Source organism: Osmerus eperlanus, chromosome 21 (assembly GCF_963692335.1).
Source record: "Osmerus eperlanus chromosome 21, fOsmEpe2.1, whole genome shotgun sequence".
NCBI classification, from domain to species: Eukaryota; Metazoa; Chordata; class Actinopteri; order Osmeriformes; family Osmeridae; genus Osmerus; species Osmerus eperlanus.
The window spans coordinates 8059115-8082170 of record NC_085038.1 but is presented as its reverse complement, the minus strand read 5'-3'; the positions used below and the strand labels follow the sequence as shown (position 1 = coordinate 8082170).

The following is a 23056-nucleotide window of genomic DNA, read 5'->3' as shown; positions in this document are numbered from 1 at the left end:
CTCTGTCCTGGCCTCATTATAAAAGCACCAGCAAGTAGCACGCATCCAACATCATTCCTTTTGCATGTCTGTATGTTACTCCACCAGTTTGTCTCCAATGCGATTACCGGTAGCTGATTGATAGTTTTGTACAGTGCACTTGAGATGCATGTTAAAGTTTAAACCAAAAGTATGGACTAACTTTATTCCCTGAAAGAAGCATCCTCTGAAATGTAAATACATTTTTCCCTAACAGATAATGGTGAGTGCCAGTCTCACCACTGACTCACTAATGTTAGCCTCAGGTTGTCCTCGCTATAATAATGTGATGAGAGGTTTGGCAAACACTTCTTTGCTCATTTCATTGGTCCATACTTGGTAAAGCCAATTAATATAATGGATGTTGTTGAAGGTGATGTAAATGCTTTTAATTGCAATAAACATAACCCTAGCCACAAAAGGACAAACGATTGTTACCAGTAGTACTGTACTATCGACATTAGTTGCATTAGTGCCACATCTGTCACCATTCCTTGGACAGGAAAAGGGAAGGTAAATGTATCCTTAGTGGTTGGCTGCTCACCTCAAAATATCCCACATCGCAAGGCTATTAACTACAGTATATGAAAGAGAAGTGGCTGTAATATATTCTACTTTAAAAAGCGGCCATTATAAGGACTCGACTCCCTTCTCCAGGATTTGACTCTGTACTCCATGACTAGAGTTAGAAATCCAGTCAGCCCTAACTACCCTCTCCTCCAACTCTCATTTCAAGGATAGAAATAACATAAGATTGTAGCAAAACAGCTTCCTCAGATAAATCCAAAGGCTAATCCATAGTATCATGCCTCATTGTAGCAATTATAAATTAGTCTCCATAGGTATTAATCAAGTATGCAGCACTTTGGAATTGGCCATTTGGCAGCTAACTTTGGCAAAGACATCATAACAGAAGATGTTTCGAAGGGCTGACTGGAGGTGTTTGCAACTAATGAAAAGTTTGGCTGTGAATCACTTTTGGATGGAGAATCTGGCAGCGTTGTATGAGTTAAAGTCTTATAAGAATGCCAGCAGTACCGTTCTTAACCCTGATTGTGCATTCTAGTTTACATCCTGGTAAAGTGCAACCCTATTGTTTTAAGTGCACACTAACAAGCCAACCTTCACCGCACACATGAAATACTTAATCTTAGCCACAGGAACAAAGTTATCAAAACTGACCATAGAACTGTAATGCCAATAACTGGTAATAGCAAAAACTCGCAAACTGTCTTTTCTTGGTCAAAGTAACATGTTTAAATGTGTAGTCATTTTTTATAAAGCTTAGTAATTCCACATGTCAGTATGGTGGTATTTAGGGTATGGTTGGCTGGGATTGGCGAGGGGCATAAATCCTTTAATTACACTCACTCAGGTGACATCCATAAATTTAAGAAGCATCTCCTACAGCATGCACGATCCACGCAGAGTACAGGCTAGAGCTGTTTGGATTATCCGGGTTTCAGACGATTTTTCCCAAATGGATCTCATGAGGAGAATTAAGGCAGAGGAGTTTATGAATTATGCAAGGCTAAATGGATTTCAAAGCTCATAAAATGAATGTGATACTGATCGTAGGGAGGAGAACTGTGGCAGTCCGTCCACATCAACCAAACTACTAGAAAAGTGGGTGATTTTTAAAAACCTATATCTGCAAGTTCATGACAGATGTCTAATGGGACCCTTGAAAGATAGTGAAAATCAGGTGATTACAGATTCACTAAAAATAAATGTGCTTGATGTCATCAGTGGTTACTGCTATCTGATACATTGTAATGACAGATTAAAAAAATATGCAGTACTTAAATTGTCCTCTGAAACAAAGTCATCTAGACAGCTGTGAAGCAAGACTCCATCATATTTATGGCACTCGCCCAATTTTGGAAAAATGTATTCAATTCATGTTTCACTGCTTACAGTGTGTCCCCTTTTCAGTCTAGGTTCTGACCAAGTTTGTCAGTCTTGTTTTTAAAAGGCATTAGTGAGGAATTAATCAGGACTACAGTATATTATCAGTTTGAGGGATTGAGTACACTGTACTGTGTTGAACAAACTTCTTTTTTTGAATGTATTTAATTTCTACAAATTTCATGTTTGCTTGGCATATTGTACAGTATTACTAGTGAGACTATTACATATTTGATGATCAGAAACTCTTTCAGAGTAATAAGGCAGGCAGTGGTGGTGTTGATAGTCCAGCACTAAGTGTTTGATATTGTACTGCCATTGTGTCCTACATCTCCTGGTGTCGAGTCTGGCTCCCTTCAGCCCCTGTTGGAGCATCGCCCGGGCGTTAGGCTTCATCCCACCTGTTTGGCACAACCCCTCGTGGGCCAGCAGGGCTCAAATTTGAACCCATGCCTCTCTTTCAAAAATGGAAACGACAACATCCACAGACAATACGAAATCGATTCGGAAACACGCGGGGCACGATATTCCAACGTGCACTGCAATATGCGCGGCGACGGCATCCGTGCTGCATTGGCAACATTGTGAAAATGTGTATATCGGTGCAGGAAAGCGGGAGCTGGAATCCCAAGACAGACGCACATAACAGGATCATCTCAAGGTAAAATTGAATATTCAATCATCTCCGTCCCTCTGTTGTGCTGTGTAGCATCATTATACTGTAGAAGGCCTTGATATTGGGCCTGTGCTCCCTAAGCTGCTCAAAGATTACCTCCCTTGGCAAATGCATTGGACTAGCGTTCTGCATTGATGCACTACACATCGGCAGGTGCACAGGAGCACCGCACACACATACACACACACGTGTGTGCACAAACATGCATGCACACACGGGCATACAGTGCACAACCACTCCCAAAAGGTTCTTTGAAGAAATTAAGGAGGGTGAATGCAAACACTAGAGAACCCGTGAAAAGCTGCATTTGGGAACCCAGTACCCTGGTGTGCAATTTTGCCTACCGCACTCAAGAACACGCATGCACAAATACATAAATTCACTCAAGCTTGCACAAACAAACACACACACGCACAGACTCGGCACACACTCTGCACACCCACACACTAAACAAAATGACCACCTATGGCAATATGTTAATCATGCACACACATCAACACGGTGCACAAACACACTTACACAAAATGAACAAGGGGGGGAGCAAACCCCAGGAATGCACCCCCCCAAAAAAGCATTAAATTGCTGCAGGGTGGTTGGTGTAAGGTTAGGTAATCCAGCTCTGGCTGAACAGCGCCAAGGATCAGGCTGGGGCCTGGAGGCACTGGCTTGATTGGTACTGGAACAAATGCGAAGGGAAAAGCTCACAGTCCCGCAGTCCTGACTCAAGCCGTCTCCACATTGCCCTGACGCGTGTGGCCCGCATGCCAAGAGAGCGGCTAGCTGGGCAGAGAGGAGGCCAGGCTTCAGATGCGATGCTTCTCGAGAGGTAGTGACAGATGCTCCGAGACAAAACACAAACACAACAAGCTCTGGTTGGAGAGAGCCCCACTATCGCCTGCGCCTGGATTTATCCGCCGTTGTTCAAGTGCTCCCCCTCGCTCCCTGAGCAGAGCCACAGAAAGCAGCCACCGTTCGCTTAACTCCTCCTTGCTTCACTTCATGTGGGCTTTTGGACGCGCTGGTATTACTTTTCTCCAGGGGCAAAATCACATCACCAGAGAAGACGGCCAGGAAAGGAAAAGTAGCTAAATGCAGGATGAGGTCATCGCTTGGGCAGGTGCCATGTGTGTGTGTGTGTGTGGGGGGGGGGGGTACTGTATGTGAGCATCTCTATTTTATAGCCCCTCACACATTTCTGAATGACGCTGGACTGGCACGCTTCCTTTTTTTACAGAGTAAATGACAGGCTGAAACATGATGCAACGTGTTAACATGAGTTTGATTTGATAAATGTATAAAACACACCATAGTTCAAATGTCTTGACAATACACATAAATTACAATGTGGCTTGGAACCCAGAAAGTCATCAAGGTCATCAATGTTTCATTCCAAATGCATTTGGTAATGTATAATGTTCCCAGTTCCATCACAATCATCACCCACACATCGCTTGGAGCTTGAAAACAGCCCACTCATTGTAAGTTCTGTAGATGTGGATATCCGAGAGTATGATTTAGTCTTTATTTCTATTGATCACATGGCTGTAAACTATTAAATCTAGGATTATTTAATCTTCAAGTCAAACTTTTTGAAGGTTTACATACAGTAGTGTGCATAGGGAGCAATTCCCTTCCCGTAGCAGATAAAACTCTCAGTGGGTAGTTCATAATTAAGCATTTGTGAAATGTTTGAATTTTAATGGGAATCTGATGTTATCTAAACACCCCCAGGGGCAGCTATGGTTCCAAAGTGGGGGTGTGATTCCTCTCACAATATTAAAAGCATCATGGTAGGAGTTTCTATCCCCACAGCCGCTCCCTGTACAATACACTGCGAATTGTGTGCTGCACCATCAGTTGAACCTGTTTTTCTTTCAGCTTGATTAGAAATCAAGAAGACGAGAGAAGTCTCCTTCATCTAAGCTTCTCCTCAAATCACAGTAGCATGAAACAGTTCCACTTGAAATTTAATTGAAACTTAGATGAGAGTACTTCGTAATTAGATGACATAAAGGGTAAAAGAAAAATGAATCATATTCTCTAGAAGGGCCTGATGAATCGGACCACTGTGAGGCCATGGCATCGATGTGTCTGATAAATCACTCCACAGCCTCATGAATGTCACCAACTCCTTCATGACTGTTCTTCACAATTCAACATTCACTTTCTTCCCAGTTCTCTCTATGGAGACTGATACAGTGCTGTTGTTCCGTACATGTTCAGTACGAACTAAAACAGTTTGTTGTCTAATTCCTGCTTTTTTATGGTAAGCTTTGTGTACCCGCTGAGACACTATGCTAACATAGCTCAGTGGATGGAAACACAGAACCCTGTGACATGAGCCGAGAAGACTTGAACCGAAAGCTTAATTAGCTCGTCATTGTGTGTTGTCGGAGCCCTAAAGAAGCAGTGCAATTGGACTCCCAGGATTCCCTTGTTTTACGTTGACATAAAAGGTCACACATTGTGCAGAGAGTCTCTTAGGTTAATTGGGAGCTTTCCCCAGAGGTCTGGCCTGTTGGAAAGCCTGGTTGGTAATAGCCCAGCACAAAGACTTCCACAGCTGGTCTTGGCTTTGGTTTCTATACTATGATGAGTTTTATCAGTCTCTTAACAGACTAACAGGATCTTGTATGATAGGACATGCAGTGCGCGGGCTTGAATGAAATGCAGATGCAGAGTTTGTACTGTACTCTGTTTGTGCTGTCAACGAATGTAGAGGGAATATCGGAAGAATTGTTTAATTTAACCAGATATTCCTTTTGATACTGTGAGAAACATGGCCTCATTGCACACTTAGAAAAGTTTACGAAGTGGCTTTGAGGAAGAACCCTTTCTTGAACTATTTAACCAATGAACATTTAAACAAAGTCAAATATCTAAAAGGGCAGGTGTTGGAATGGAATTAGCATATTCTGGATTTCTAAAGTGTTTCATACTCTCCAGGAAACATCTCTCTCACGCACACACACACACACACACACACACACACATACACACACAAGTAGACTTACAGTTTGGTTTTGCATGCATTTTTTACACCACAATCTGTTGAGCTAGGTCTAGGGGGGCCTATTCTTAAATTATTGATGCATTAGAAAATGGAGTATTTCTACCTCCTGTAAAACCCCATTAATAAATCACACATGTGAATGTATACCAGTCCAGTACTCCTGTGTCAGACATTGAGTGTGTTTGTGTCTTTTGTAGTTTTGGCACAATTAGTCTCAAGCCAAATAATACACCATCATCATCCCCTATACTGCAGCAATGAGCAGCAACGGTAGAAAGTGATGACCCAGTTAAAACCACATTAGTTGGGACCAATCACACCAAAGCATGTAAAAGAGGGAGGAAGATGGGACCATCCATCATAAATCTTGGACACATTTCCATGGAAAGTAAAGCTGCGGTGTCAGAGGTCACAGCTCCTATGGATCGAGACTTCACCTCTGGCACGTTGTCACCCTGGTCTTGTGCCCAGAGAGCAGCTGGACCCTAACTTTGGATTGATCTATGCTGTAGACACGTGCTGCTTGACAGACGGGTGTCAATGTGATGTTACTCCCGCTCCCTTTTCGACACGCGTCGGTTATTTCTGTATCCCTGCAGCATTGTACCCAGTCCCCATGAGTTCTAATTATGTGTATTTCTCCTCTGATCTGAGCCTGCTAGTCACTTGTTTGGATTTGCATGGCTGTGCCACTCGTTTCTAATTCTTAAACCTCAGAGGTTTGGGGTTTATGGCACCTTGTGTTTTTGATTTTTATTGAAAAGAACCCAGTGAAGGTTTTTTGACTGTCATTAAAAGGGAATAAATAGTCCAAGTGTTGTCGACTGAAATGTCTGGCTCAGTCTTACCTTGCCTGTGTGCAGAAGCTTAAAAGCATGATGCTTTGGAACCGAACAAAAATATTTCCTTATTCACTTTATTCACATTAAGGGACATGGGGAAGACTTTGCCTCTGTTGAAGCTTCAATTAGTCCCTGTTTAAAATTAAAAAAATGTAGCATTATAGACTCTGAGGTCACCCCCAGATTTGGCTTTGGGATTTTAAGACCCACTTATCTCCAAATCACAGCCTCGTCGTTGGAGGCTTATAAGATAGCGCAAGGGATTGAAAGGTTAAGTATAATTAAATAGTTCCAATCTAGTTACTGCTGTTGACTTAAATCTTTTGGGGGAAGAGGGTGAGATGGAATCAGGACTTCCTCAGTGAATTAATATTAGCTGCATTACTATCACCTGCTTGACTGTCTTTCATAGCAGTGTTTGGCTAGCTACTTCCAGATGTGTATATATATACAAATGCATCCCAACTAGCATGGCTTGTAGTCTGGAAGGACTAGGTTTAGGTATGACCACAGGTTCACTGTCAATTTGATTGGAAAAGCAGTTTTTGGTTTCAATTAGTTTTTTTACCATGTTAATTGTCTAATGAAGTACATTACATTAAACAGTAAAAATGTTACTTGACCACTGAGTTCCGTGAGGACCTTGATTAGGGTCTCAACATGCTTGTTTTTATGCAGTGGGAGGCGGAGGTAGGGAAGGTTAGGGTTTAGACTGTGTCACCGTCATTGTAGCCCTGTCCATGGTGCTGAAAAATACTGTGCCTTCATTTGAAATAAACAGACAGACACAGACAGACACAGACAGACAGACACACACAGATAAACAGACAAGTACACAGAGCACACAAGTAAATTCCTGCTCTCCAGTGAAAATACATAGAATTTTCCCTTGCAATTGCTATTATTACATACACCAGGGAAAATGAGCATTTGGAATACAGTTGGATATCACATCAGTGTCATTAGTGACTTTTTGAACAACATTACTCAAATTCTTGTGGTGTTTCTTTATTGGGTGTGCTCAAGCCTTCGGCGAGAGCACAACCTTTGTTCTCTCACATATATATTATTATTATTTTTTTTATTTTTTTTTTGCCCCCCTAAAACTCAGTCAATATTTGGCCTACATAGACAACGTAGGTGTCAAAAGTTTCGTTTTGGTAGCGATTGAGTTGCTTGTATTGGAATTTACGTTCCGTTGCATGGTTTGGGCTTAAGTTAAGTTTTTGTGGCGAAAAGTGAAGCTAACGGTGGCTAATTTGCTAGCCACAGTCACTGACATTACTAACGTCACTACGTCACTAACGTCACGAAAACACGCGTGACTACCTTTGGCAGAACATTCGTTTCGCATCTGTTAACTTGGGGGATAGCTAGGCTAACTATAGCTTTACTGCAAGGCAGCTGCAGAAACGCCACAAGCAAAGAGGCCAGGGTGAAAACTATTTACTCATTTTACTTTGTGATATGACACACAATTGTGATGTGTAATGTACAGTATAAACTGATATTATTAAGGAAGTACATCTACTTTCGGAAACAGTAGTCTACTATTTCACTGAAGTATTAGCATCATGACATTATAGCCTGTGTTGCCCGGGCAACACATACTACAGTGGTCTATGATGTAGCGTTATCTGTTTTCAATCGTTAAAATAAACATTCCTCACATATACATTTTCGTTGTAGGATTTATTATGACATTAGATTACAAGTAAACGATTTGTGAGTGAAATTATCATTACCTGTGGTTTCAATCCAGTGTATCACTGCAACGCTGTAGCCTACGCGAGACACTACAAAAACATCTACACAGCTGTAGGAAGTCAAACGGCGACAGAACATGTTCGGCACTCCCCTTACTTAAATCAAAAGTCTATCTAACTACTAACCTGAACTTCATTGCCACAGCCTAAACTTTGTCAATCTGTTCATGAAAATAATTAATTTCAGCCTAAACCGTACAACGGAACGTTAAATCCAATTCAACCAACGCAATCGCTACCGAGACGAACACAGCAGTAGTCTAGTACTGTACCGTAGTAGTACAATTTACCGGGGCAGCTTCTTCACACAGGGCTATATCGCATTTTGCGTTGTTACTGACAATGATCGCTACCAGTGAGCTTTTTATGAATGAGCGATTTTCCACTAAATAAATGTCAAGCTTATTTACGTTTTTGGGGGCATATTTTCAGTTAGCAGATGGTACTGTTTGAATCGCGATTCCATCTTCTACTGCCGGTAACGTCGTAGAATAATCTTCAAAGGGGGTTCTTTATTAATGAATGAATGCAATATGAGTAGGCTAAATGCCTGAAAATATCACGAGAAGGGAAAACTTAAAAGGACGTTTAAGTCATAGAGATTAGGTCAATTTTTACACCGGTCTGCCAAATTTATTTGTTTTGATTCAGCTATGAGGCTGCCTCTTGCAGGGGAAATGAGAAGACATCATATTTAACCCTTGTGCTGCCTTCGGGTCACATGACCCAAAGGTTCATAACGAACCATCGTTGTGTTTACCCAATTTTACCCAATACAAAAACAAATAAAAATAATTTTCTTTTAACCTTCGCAATGTGGGGGGTCTGACGCATGCTTACAAAAATACAAAATTGCTTTACTTTGTTTTTGTATGCGGTAAAGTTGTCGCAATACGACGGTGGGTCACAACGACTGAGGGTCAGAATGACCCGAAGATAACACAAGGGTTAATTCTACACTTCACTCGTATTTTCAGTTGTAAATGAGCAGCTCAAAAAAAATGCTTTTAAATCTATGTAATCTTTATAAATAATAAGTATGCATTTTAATATAAAATATACAGATATATCAGTTGTAAAAATGTCATTCAAAAACGGACCCCTGTGCAACCGAAGCAAGCAAGCACACCCTACAATTTCCCCAGAAATTGTACCGTCTCTAGTTTTTTTATATACTTACATTATTGTTAGTGGGTTGAGTGCACTCTACAGTAAAAAAATAAAAAATAAGCCACTGTGCATGGGAAATGACATTTAAGATGTGAGAACAGATTGTTAACTTTGACCATAGGTTTGAAGTAGTTATGAGTGGAATTTACACACCCTGTAGGGGGACACCCACATAGGAACACCACCAAAAAAACCTTTTATGGACATTTGTTAAAAATCTATGACAGAATATGTTCGATTTTACTCAACATTGTTGTTCATTTGTGATATGTCATCGAATACTTACTCCTCCTAAGATTTGACGCCAAAAACGGAAAATTGCATCTAGTGATGTTACTTGACCTGTTCTCTGCCATACTTTCCATCCAGTCCCTGGAACACTTCAGCAGTCACCCACCTCTCAGACACCGCCCGTTCTGTCAACTGCTAGATTCCTCATTTAAACGTCAACGAGCAACAACAACGTGTTGTGCACACTCCCTTGGAGTGTGTAATAATTTGCTGTATAAAACCCTGGGCGGTGTTGGTTCCAGTTTATACAACATTCATGTGCCAGTTTATTGCAACAGAGTGGCCCTTGTTGATGGGAGTCTTGACTCATTTAAGGCCTATTGATTTTAGAAACAATGATGAAGACTGAGTTGCTGGATGAGAACAGAGACCCATTTGAAATTATGTAGGGCTCTAAGCAGATCCTTGCTCTGGTCCCTTTCGTCTATGACCATATTCTGGTCTCCCTCACCCTGCTCTGGTCCCCCTCACCCTGCTCTGGTCTCCCTCACCCTGCTCTGATCTCCCTCACCCTGCTCTGGTTTCCCTCACCCTGCTCTGATCTCCCTCACCTTGTTCTGGTTTCCCTCACCCTGCTCTGATCTCCCTCACCTTGTTCTGGTCTCCCTCACCCTGCTCTGGTCTCCCTCACCTTTCTCTGATCTCCCTCACCCTGCTCTGGTTTCCCTCACCCTGCTCTGATCTCCCTCACCCTGCTCTGGTCTCCCTCACCCTGTTCTGGTCTCCCTCACCTTGACCTGGTCTCCCTCACCTTTCTCTGGTCTCCCTCACCCTGCTCTGGTCTCCCTCACCTTGACCTGGTCTCCCTCACCCTGCTCTGGTCTCCCTCACCTTTCTCTGGTCTCCCTCACCCTGCTCTGGTCTCCCTCACCTTTCTCTGGTCTCCCTCACCTTGACCTGGTCTCCCTCACCCTGCTCTGTTCTCCCTCACCCTGTTCTGGTCTCCCTCACCCTGTTCTGGTCTCCCTCACCCTGCTCTGGTCTCCCTCACCTTTCTCTGGTCTCCCTCACCCTGCTCTGGTCTCCCTCACCCTGCTCTGGTCTCCCTCACCTTGACCTGGTCTCCCTCACCCTGCTCTGGTCTCCCTCACCCTGTTCTGGTCTCCCTCACCCTGTTCTGGTCCCCCTCACCTTGCTTTGGTGTCCGTCACCATGTTCTCATCGACAGAACAGAACTCCTTTTTCATCGTCATCTGTATCTGAATTTCCTTGAGATAGACAAATAAAAATGAGGGCATCTAAAAAGCATATATATATGTTTGTTTTTGTAGAATTATTTCGGTCTATATACCCCAATCAATAAATAAGCCAGTGAATTAATCCAGTTATAGTCCAGATATGATCCGGATAGTACACTGCATCTGTGAAAGGAAGTACACAGCTATACTTAAGCTCCACTGTTATGCTGAGAATGTATCCTTTTGCTGTACTTTCAAACAAAGCGTGTTGTTGCTCTATGTGTGTCAGAGGTGGAGAGGTTAGTGCCCTGCCATCCACATGAATCGGATCGGAAGGCACATTTTTCAAAACCGTCTTCACAGTTAGTTGTAATATCTTGTTGTGACAAGTACGCTAATATAGATAAATGTATATTTGTCCGTCACCTGTATCATTCACGCACGCAGGGAGTCTGCCATATAATTTGCTCTGGAGAACTCCACACAGAAAGGCCCAAGAAGCCAAGCTGAGCACCACTCAGGGCCTAAAACAGGAATTGAACCCCGGACCTTATTGCTTTGAGGTGACAGTGCAAGGCACTGATCCACCGTAATAGTGCAAGAGGCCATTTCTCAAATCCCTTGTAGATGTGACACTCGTGAGTGCCTCCATCAGTGATTCAGAACAGGATTCTGCAGCAGGGATGAATCTTAGAGTCTGATGGCATGTAGCATACGTACAGATGTGTGCGAATGGATTGGCAGTCAATCAAGGACATTTAGTTGATTACCCATGCAAAATCACACATCGATGCATCAAGAGGAAGTGCTTCCTTGCCAATTGCGTTATTGATTTACAGTCTGCACTTGACTCATCTATTTCTGTACATGATACCACCCACAACGTTTTCTCTGAATATAAGGACTGTTGCTAATAATGTATGCTGTATACACTGTTCTTTTAGGACACATATTTCTTATTACAGTACTGTTTGTGTACTGTACCTGTATAGGTTATATTCGATAAGAAGTTTATCAAAAGAGAGCGAGAGAGATCATGCAGGAAATGGCCCGAGCTAGAATTGAAGCTAGCCCCTGCCGTCAGGCCTCAACCTATTTCTGCATGCATCCTCATTCCTACTGTATGCTAACTCACGGGTAACCTACGCTTCTCCTCTTAATCATCCGTTTTGTTTTCTAAACCTCTTGCCTGTTTACCTATCCCTCTCTGACAAACACATCTGGATAAAGCTGGGCGAAGCTGAAGTGGCATGTGTTTTCCCTCAGAAATCACTGCAGGGGATATGAACGCCAAGGGCAAAGATCTTATTAGCTGCTCGACAGGACTTTGAAATTCTAAATGGGAAAGTTTAGTGCTCACTATTGGCCAAGGATTAGGAAGGCTCTCTATTTTTCTCTGAGTGACTAATGTGCAGAGGACTCAAAATATTTACAAAGGTGTCCTTGAGACGAGATCTCCACTGACAGAAGTGAATCTGATGTATACTAGGTAGCCTACTGATTTCAGCTAGCTATCATTTGGAAAACAACTCATAAAATCAAGAGAAGCAAAAACCATTGATGCTCACTGTATATGTTTAGATAACTGCTAACTGGGCAAATTTGGCTTGGGGTGAATTTCCTACTCCAGGAATATATTGTCCTGTATATTGTTATTTTGTTCGTATTAGTCTCATAATTGTAGGGAGAATGGAATTGTGTACTTGTTGTTGAATTATTAAATGCAATGATAGCATACGGTTGAATCATTCTTGGTCACACAAAGACTCCACAAAACTATGCATTCACTGTGATTACAGACCAACACGGTCCACTCAGTCTCAATTATCAATCAAATAAAATCAAAATGTATTTGTCTAGCCCTATTTACACGCAAGCATGTCACAGAGGGCTTCACATACGCCCATAGAACTGCCCCTCAACCAACCTAAACCCTCAAGGAAGACAAGGAAAAACTCCCAGAAAAACTCACTAGAGAAGAAAGAATGGAAGAAACCTTGGGAGGAGCAATTCCGTGAGGGATCCCCTCCTCCAGAGAATGTGATAGAGAAAGAATAATTTGGATATATTCTTTCCTTCAAGGAAGACAAGGAAAAACTCCCAGAAAAACTCACTAGAGAAGAAAAAATGGAAGAAACCTTGGGAGGACTAATTCAGTGAGGGATCCCCTCCTACAGAGAATGTGATAGAGAAAGAATAATTTGGATATATTCTTTCAAATTTATTTATAAATAGCATCTGATCCAAATGAAAATAACTCAAGAGGAACCATAAATTATTAAATTATAATTTTGCTCATTTTAATTTCATTTGATGACTTATGGACACTGCAATTTAAGTGGTTTTAAGTGCTCTAAAAAGCCCAAACTACTCAAATCTAGAGCACCAGATGCAAACCAACCCTCAAACATGAAGCATGTCCAAAAAAGAGCATTAAATAGAAACTTGCTCACATGCACTCTGCGTAAGGTTCTGGGCCCATTCTTTCAGTAATTCGTTTTCAAAAGTTGTCTTATTGCTGTATTTAATGCATCGCTCCTTTCAAGGTGCAGGTACATGTACATGTACAAGGTACATGTATTCAATCATACAAGTTATAGCTTCAGGAGGTTTAGGAGGACAAAAACCATGTAACAATTCCTTCACGTACTGTTGACACTACACTGTTCTGCTACTGTACAACTCAACACCAGCATCCATTCATTAATGTTTCATCACCTATTCTGAACAGTTTGCCACTGTCAGTAGCCTTTGACCGTAACAAATTAGTAGTTGACTTTTGGTGTGGTCCGAGCTCCTGAAATGAACAGAATAAATACTGAAATGATGTAACTGAAGTTAAAACATTGGTAATCCCTGTTGTGTGTACTCATGAAATGATTATAGTCAACAGAATATTGAATAATGATGAATATACAAGATAAGGAAGTTGCCTCAAATACTTCAAGAGATACAATCTCTTCACAACATCACAGCCTTATCAGATGTGCAGACTTTACAGGACAGAATGTAATTAGGCTTATAATTGTGTACTTTTTATGAATAGAAATGACTAAGCAATGTTTGAGAAGTTTACCCCCCCACACACACACACACACACACATGACAAGCATAAACACACATGCACACACAACCTCCCACTGCCCATTAATGAGTGTGCATGAAGGATGTGCCCTTGGCTGCTTGTCTGTCCTCTGTGCTGTTTGTTTGGCAGGCCAAATTGACTATTGGTTACTTAGTTTAGCTTGAACACATCGCTGCATGCTTTGATCTGCCCCTCAGTGGGGTGCCAACTGATTTGACAGTCTGCAAGCAAACATCTATTAACACATCACAACCTGGGATCCATGTATGCTATTCAGTCTTGAAGGTTACTCTCCTTAAACCTGTCAAATTGTTGGAAAAAGTCATGCCACAAAAAAAGGGGGAGACTGATCAGACCTCACAATGGTTGAGCATCGTGAGACATAAACAATGTTTTGGGGATAGTACCTTGTTTGATTAAAATTCTTGTCATGATTGATTTGAAAAAGCTTGTCATAATATTCAATATGACAATGTTCCCAATTGTAATAAGAATATTGTAGTCTGCACTGAAACATACATCAGAGAGAGACTGTAAACCAAAGCATAATATTCTGGGTGCATCAGGGATGCCAGCTATAATAAAGTCAATACCTTTGCTGAGCTTACTGTCTGACTTTTCAATGTTTTTGTTTGTGTTGTTGGTAAAAGGTGTGATGGCAGGTGTAAACTCGCTTGGATTTTCACTTTGGGATCTCAATTCCAATATTGTGATAATAAGGATGCAAATCTGATGTCTAGTGAGGACAACTGTCTGTGTGGTGCTCTCATAATAGTAACACGCAGAAAATAAGATGGAAGATATATCCAAACAAAGACATTTAATCAGATGCTTGGCGAACAGAGAAAAGGGGAGAGTAACCTATCTAGGCTATATTTTATTTTAGATTCCAAAATCTTTACTTTAAAATAGTGGTGTGCGTGCGCATTTGGGCTACATTGACGCATCATTTGTTGTAGTCAACTGAGAGTGATGTCGCTTTGCTGGTTGTTGCATGTCCGTAGCAGTTAATTATTTTACCGCATTCAACAGAGGTTCCTTACCAGTGAGAAAGTAGCCCAACAACCATAGTGGAAAGTGCTTGTATGGAAGAGATCGAAGAAATACACCAGCGATCTTCAATTTTCCATAACCGTGGGCAATTTATAAATAAAACGAGATTTTAACCACCCCCGTTTGCAAGAGAAGTATCCAATACGTTGGCAGTGCGCTATGTTGTCTAGCCCACTTTTACAACACAGAACAGTCAAAGCAAGCTTTCAGTCTGAACAATGTGAAAAAAGGAGGTACGTCTGAAATATTATATTGCATTGTCAATTGAGAAATCCGCTCAGTCTAAAAGAGTTAACAAATGGACAGCTTTTAGTGTGAGCATTTTAACGCTTGCCCTATATGTGGATTGATTTTTTTTCTTCAACATTCCCTCGGACGATGGATTTTTGCCATTGCAGCTCAGTAGAGGGTGTTCGATCTTTCTAAGAGCACCGCGCTAGAAAGAACACCGTATCTGGGTAACCTCTTTGTGACCAAAATCACCAAAGGAAAGCAGTGGAAACAAGGAAGACAATCGAAAGATGTGAGGAATGCGTTTTTTTAACAGAGGCAGTGTGATCAGCACTAAATCTTTAGTGCGGGGTGTGAATTCAGCACCGAGGGAAAGAAAACAGCTCCCACCGATACCGCAGCACGACAAAAAAATCACGGATTTGTTAATTTTGCAAGGTCAGTCCTTACTGAACTAAAGCCCAAAATGTACGGGGCAGTATTGCGATTTGTTGTTTTCCGTTCTTTTTTTATCAAGGTGCGTGTTGTCTTAGCCTAAGGATTCAGTCTATTTGAGGCATTTATGTGGTCATTTTAAAGCTGGAAGTCTGGACGTAGCAGGTTAGATGCAGCATGGATACAAAAAACGACTGTCGTCTTATATTTGATCCATGATCTACCTTTTTAATTTTTGATAATCTGGAGAGAAAAACTCACAGGTCGTATGTCTTGAAATCGGGGATGAATTCTTTGTATTGAAAATGCTGCTTTGGATTGTCTTGCTGAAGGCGGCTCTTTGTCTTGCTATTGGAAATGTTACAAAGGACATTTGTAAGGAGCAGATCTGCTCCTGCAATGAGATAGAAGGCGATTTGCACATTGACTGCGAAAAGAGGAGCTTCACTAATCTGCATCATTTGACTGGTCCTAGCTCCCAGTTCTATCACTTGTTATTGCACGGGAATTCTTTATCCAGGCTGTTTCCCAATGAGTTTGCTAACTTTTACAATGCCGTAAGCTTGCATTTGGAAAACAACGGACTGCACGACATTGTTCCTGGTGCTTTTCTGGGATTGCAGCTAGTAAAACGCCTCCACATAAATAATAACAAGATACGGTCGTTTAGAAAGAGTACATTTCTGGGATTAGACGATTTGGAATACCTTCAAGCAGATTTTAATCTATTGAGGGACATAGACCCCGCCGTGTTCAGGGACTTAAATAAACTTGAAGTGTTAATTTTAAACGATAACCTCATCAGTGCACTACCTATAAACGTGTTTCTGCATGTACCCATCACCCACCTCGACCTACGTGGGAATCGAATCAAAACGTTGCCTTATGAGGGAATTCTTGAACAAATTCCGGGTATTGCAGAGGTTCTATTGGAGGATAACCCCTGGGACTGTAACTGCGACCTGGTTTCCCTGAAGGAATGGCTGGAGAATATACCGCAGAATGCGCTCATCGGCAGAGTCATATGCGAGGCTCCTACAAAACTACAGGGAAACGATTTGAACGAGACATCAGAGATGGAGCTGTGTCCTTCAAAGAATGGCGTTGACTTGAGTTTGGTTGCACCTCCCACCCAAGACGAGACCTCAAAACATGGACCCGTTCCAACTCCTTACAAGGCAAATGGTGATCCGGGGTCCCCTACTCCAGAGAATGGACCAAAGGGACGGTCCAAATCGCGTGAAAACTGGCAGTTAAAAACAAGACCCACATCTATGACCGGTGTGATCGGAGAGAGAGACCAGCTGCACAATGCATCTTGCCCCCAACCATGCGTCTGTAAACTCGTTGGATCTAGGCAAGGGTTAGGAGTTAATTGCGAAGGCAAGAAGATAGAGAGTTTGGCTACCCTAAAACCGAAACCTCTTACTGCACACGAATTAAATATGAGAGATAATAACATACATGCTATCAAAAAGAATCAACTTAGTGGTTATTCAAGCCTCAACCTACTTGATTTAGGTGGAAACAACATCAAAGTAATAGAAAACAGCACTTTTCACAACCTAACTGAATTAAGATGGTTGTATATGGACAAGAATTATCTGGATACACTCATGGCGGAAATGTTCGTTGGTCTCCAAAACTTGGAATATCTCAGTCTGGAATATAATGACATACAACTCATTGTGGCAGGTGCATTCAGTCCTATGCCCAACCTGGGGGTGCTGTTCCTCAACAATAACTTGCTGAAATCTCTACCTGTGGATGCTTTTCTTGGAATTTCTTTATCAAAAATCAGCCTGCATAATAATTATTTCACATTTCTCCCAGTTACTGGTGTCTTAGATCAACTCAACTCGATAATACAGATTGATTTGCATGGGAATCCATGGGATTGCTCCTGCAACATTGTCCCTTTCAAACAGTGGACGGAGAAACTGGGGGCAGACGTCATAGTGAGTGATCTTAAGTGTGAATCTCCGGAAGAGTTCTGGAAAAAGGATTTCCGTCGAGTCAGAAATGATCTCATGTGCCCCAAACTTTATGACAAAATATACCCCACATCTCTCTCAAAAAACAGCACTTTAACTGCAGACACAGGGACGCGCTCGAACTCCTATCTAGAACCAAGCAGAGTCTCTATATCTGTGCTGGTCCCTGGGCTGTTACTGGTATTTGTCACGTCTGCGTTCACTGTTGTAGGGATGCTTGTCTTCATTTTGCGGAATCGCAAGAGATCAAAGCGGAGGGAAGGTAACTCCTCTGCGTCGGAGATCAATTCCTTACAGACAGTGTGCGACTCGTCTTATTGGCACAGCGGGCCTTACCATGCAGACGGGGGCGCGCACAGGGGGTTCGACTGTAGCGCCCATATCTCCACGACAAATGATGCGTAGAATCGCTGTTGATAAGAGGCTGGAATACAAACAAACTGATAAAACATACAGACAGACAAATGACTGCGTGCTGTGGACAAAATTGCAATGGAAGAAAAACAAATGCTTCTTTATTTGCTTCTGTCAGCGATTGACCTGTTTTTGTTTGCCCCGGTTGACTGAAAAAGTCTGCTACAGATTCAACTGTAATATATGTATAGAGCCCGCTCTCCTGCCCCCTCCCTCCCAGTACAGCTTTGCCGCAATCAGACTGAGGATCTGAGAAAGAAGACTTGGGAAATGGTGCACGAGCGCATGAATGTAATGTAAATAGGCCTAACTGACTGTATCATATCTGCATGATTTCGCATGGTTTCAACACAACACTCGGAAACCATACCATAATCAACAAAGAAGCCAACTCGACCCTTATTTCATGTTATCAATATGACTATATATATATATATATATAAAACTATATATGAATATATTCAAAGTGCCATTTCTCTATTTTTTGTGAACTGCAGTTAGGATTTGTATTTGCTGTTTTAAAACTGAAGTGGCTGACTGGAAGGAATTACGAATCTCAAAAGCTGTCAATGCATGTTATTTTGTTGGTTTATCATTTGATTGTCAGTAAATATCTGGTTATTTATAGTTGGTGCAGACACTAACATGTCTGCGCATTCATCTCTTTATGAATGTATAAAGTGTTACTTTATGGTGTGCCAATTGTTAAATTTCAGATATCAGAGATGCAGATGAGCATGACCAATTAACGTCACTCAGATGCTTATGCTGCAAAGTTAATGTAGCTAAAACAGTTCGTGGTTTCGTGTGTTAATGAAATATAGCCTGCTTTGGGTGAAAGGGAACGTTTTAGACTAACCATTCGAAACAGGCTTCGCCTGATCACTCGAATGGAGGTTTTTTATAACGTCATATTTTTTCAAAATTAAAATGTTTTCAATGGAGGTACTGGTACAGTTCGACCTATGTACAGAACGCAGTTAGACTAGAATGCTTTTATGTAAAAAAAAAAGTATTTCTCCACAAATGCGTAGGCTATGATTCACTTTCATTACTGTGAGCTTTTGTAAAGCCATCTATCGTGTCCACATGAGAAATTAGACTCACATTGTATAAGTCACATGTGCTAAAAAATGGTGTGATGTTCAGTTTGAAAACATCATTTGCAGACTGGTGCCAAAGGGCAGTGGCGTAGTGGTGACTACGAGGGAGGGTATACTCCAAGTGAAATTACACAAGTGTTAGTTTAGAAGAGGTTATGCCGCGTGTCCATAACAAAATATAAGGGTATACTCCGTATCATTCTCTCGGCTACACTGCTGTCAAAGGGAAGTTACAGTTGGGCAAGATAATCGCATTTCTCAAAGATGAGGCAAACTCACGATGTCGCTGTTGTATATTTCCAATTTCAGGTGAGATGGACAGGTAATTAAGAGTTTTGCAAGAAGGCATTTGGAAAGAGAACTGCATTTTGAACTTGAACTCATTTGATCTGGATATGCATGGTCTCTGTTGGTAAGAAGAAACGCCCCTGTAAACATGTATGTGTTCAGCAGGGTCTACCAGTCAGTCTGGTTTAGGCCTACTGGGAAACGAAAACATATTGCTTAAAGCTGGACCTACTGGTTAAGTATTGTTTTTTTCTTATATTGAATTGTTTTCCTCAAATGTATCAGGTTCTGCAGTGTCAATTCATAGGAATGTGCAATCCTTTTCTAACAACACCATGTAAAAAAGTGAAATACATGTGTGTTATTTCTTTATTTTGGTAGTGGTGGTGGGGGGGGGATGTTGCCAGTCTGAAATGAACATCTACAGTATTTAAGGGACCACATTTCCCAAAATAAACTTCAAAGGTATCAAGCCAGTCATCCATGCAGCATCCACAAAGGTGAGCGTGTCTGGCATTTGGATATAGCTAACCACCACTGAACCAGATTCATCCCCATCTGGTTCTGGATTAGACCTCTAGAACCGTGAACTCTGAGTCCCATCTTATTCAAACAAGCCATTTGTGTGTATGTCTACAAAATTGTGTGTATGTGTGTGCTTATGTGATTATGTGCGTATGTACGGATGTGTGGGTGTGCTCTCTGCTATCATTTGTGAGTGTGTGTGTATGCTCACAGAATTCCTCTCACCCCCCTTCTCCGAAATGTAACCAATCACGTAGTGTGACCTTGGGGACTATTATCTCAGCAGATCTGTGACATCAGTGCTGTCCATCACTTCTTGCTGTCACATCATTGGGAAGGGTAATTATCTGTGAATATTGTACCACAGCTCATCAATAATTTGTCATATTTCCAACGCCATGTTACACTTCTTTGCTTTGCTACATTTTACCTGCTTCTATTTTGTTAAATAAAATGTGGTTAAGGTTGAGTAAAATCTATTTTTTTAACAAATATGTTATTCTCTTCAGTACAGAAATATATCAAAGACAATGAGTGATCACATTTGGGTTAAAATGATGTTAAAACTGAAGACAATATGCCAACAATCACTCACTGAAGCCCTACATATATTATTATTGATTTTTTGGGTATTAAAATGTATATATATATATGTGTATATATATATATATATACTGTATATATTTTTTCTTTGACCTAAATTTAAGTCATGGGACATACAATATTTAAATTTTTGTTTTTGGATTCCAGGGTTTGATCTTGCAATGGGCCAAGGTCACAACAGATGGGGAAAAAATATTAATATAAAATGTCATGGAATATGTTACTAGGAAGTCATTTGTGTTGCCATGGAAGTTATTGTATGCATTTAGTAATTACAATGTTTATCATTAAACCACAATGATTTTGGAAAAGAAAGTATTTGAATGTACAGTACACTAGGCTACTCTAGACCAGTGTACTCATGTACAGCTATGCTATGGTTCAACAGGCTAACCTTGTCCTTCCTGATTATTCCTGATTACATGCCTGTGAAGCTGTCAGTTGATGCAACATTCCTTGGAGGGTTTTCAGTTGATGCACATCTCGAGCAGTTGGTGTTGACTTTAGCTCGAATTGGAAATAGCAGTTGATCACTGGAATGATCTGGCGACCAAGCGCTTCACTTAGTGGGAGTAATCCTTAAGTCACAGCGCACACATATTGATTATATAATTGGTTTGATTTAGCAGTACACCCTTGTCAATTGCTCAACAGCATGGTTTTATGCATCTATACCTGATCAAATAGCATTTGTGAAATTGGAACTGTAAACACCACAAATCAGAGAAGTTAAGAAGGTGGAAAAGAAGGAAACGTTCTGTAGAATTTGATTGGTTGGAGTGAAGCACACACTTTCTTCTACTCTAGCCCGCCCAATTTCAATATTTTGAAGCTTTCTTGGCCCATGCCCAGGGGAATGTACACCCATAGCTTTATACCACTGTAGCTTGTCTAAGTGCTGATTGTAACAGGGCCAACAAGTTTACTAGGGAGTCAGGTGGCTGAGCGGTAAGGGAATCGGGCTAGTTATCCGAAGGTTGCCAGTTCGATTCCCGGTCATGCCAACTGACGTTCTGTCCTTGGGCAAGGCACTTCACCCTACTTGCCTCGGGGGAATGTCCCTGTACTTACTGTAAGTCGCTCTGGATAAGAGCGTCTGCTAAATGACTAAATGTAAATGTACTATTCCCCATTGATATGAAATGAAATGGAAGCTTTCAGATAAACAAAAGCGGACATGCATGCATGCATGCACAATCACCCTCACAAACACATCTATACATGCCTTTGTACACATTCATCAGCCTGGCAGGTGCAGGAACACACACAGGCTGCTGGAATGACATCATAATAAATGGAGTTTACTGTCCACTGGTGCTCAGTGTTCCTGGGTATCAAGCCAATTAGTTTGTTTTGGTGTGCTTTTGTTTCTCATCTCTGAGTCATCAGTGGTTCAATTTGAGGATTGTCGGTAGCTGTCCAAATGTGGGCAAGATCCATCGCTGACTCTCTTTTTGGACTGTCGGGGCCTTTTCTCTCTACCGAATGAGAACTTGACCCAGTCTCATATTATTCTACAAATAGATTGGATCGGCTCTGAGAACATAATCCTCAAATGTTCCTTTTTTAGTTTTTTTTCTGTCATTTTTTCTTTAGACAACAGTTTGAAGGACTCAGTCTTTGAAGATCTATCAATTGAGGAAAAAAGACAGACTCAGACAGACTACGTACCATAAAGGAACCCATAGTAACTGTTCGGTATACATTATGTGCCATATACTTGATTATTCAACCGTAGTCAGACAGTCCTATGGGTAATGGGTTCATAGAAGGTTCACTGTGCTTATATCCTGTATTCCCATTCCCTTTGTTTTCCTTGAGGTTCAGCCTCTCTATCTGGTCAGTGCTATTTAATTAATACGCTTTACCTTCTTAAAATAGACAAGATCACCTTCCTTAAATGTTCTCTGAATGTTAGATATAATTATGCCTGTTGCTTCATTGACCAACAATTGTCCCTTGATTGTAAGTAGTATGGCCTATCGGATGTTATTACAGTCCACGTTGATGTAGGTTTTGTAATCTAAACGATATTGCTAGGTTTCAGATGTGTTCTATGTGTTCTGTAAAACAAAGCAAAGTGACATGAAACAATGTAAATGTTGCCTGTTTATTTTGGGAATGGTTCCTGAATGTTCTGGAAACTCTTGAACAGACGCTGGAGAACTGTTGTGCTTAGCCTAGTGTACCATAATCAGTGCAAAATGTCAGCTGGGTCAACAGATGCTCAGAGCGTTTTGGTCTGGTCTCATCCCAAGAACAATGGATTTATATAGTCCTCCATACACACTCTATGCTGGGGATGACAGCAGGGTTACAAGCAGATTAAAGGTTTTATCTTTTTCTCTCTCTCTGAATTACATTAAATTGCACCCAAATGGGTTTTTAAATTAGAGAGATGAGTTTGTGACATGGACCCTAATGCAGGGAATTTGACACTGACCATTTATAAGTTAGTTGCAC

General features: G+C 41.2%; 2 protein-coding genes across 5 annotated transcripts in view; both read left to right on the top strand.

The window, feature by feature from the left end:
- Positions 1 to 23056, top strand: part of spry2 (sprouty RTK signaling antagonist 2) — a 203684-nt gene that overhangs the window by 57701 nt on the left and 122927 nt on the right. The gene's annotated exons all lie outside the window — the stretch shown is intronic.
- Positions 14911 to 20615, top strand: LOC134007713 (SLIT and NTRK-like protein 1). Its single transcript, XM_062447345.1, has one exon. It carries the CDS (start codon positions 15972 to 15974, stop codon positions 18063 to 18065), a length of 2094 nt encoding a protein of 697 aa, XP_062303329.1. The 5' UTR covers positions 14911 to 15971; the 3' UTR covers positions 18066 to 20615.

What these genes read in the sequence shown, in the direction of transcription:
- LOC134007713 (XM_062447345.1), top strand. Translation starts at nt 15,972, where the DNA reads ATGCTGCTTTGGATTGTCTTGCTGAAGGCGGCTCTTTGTCTTGCTATT.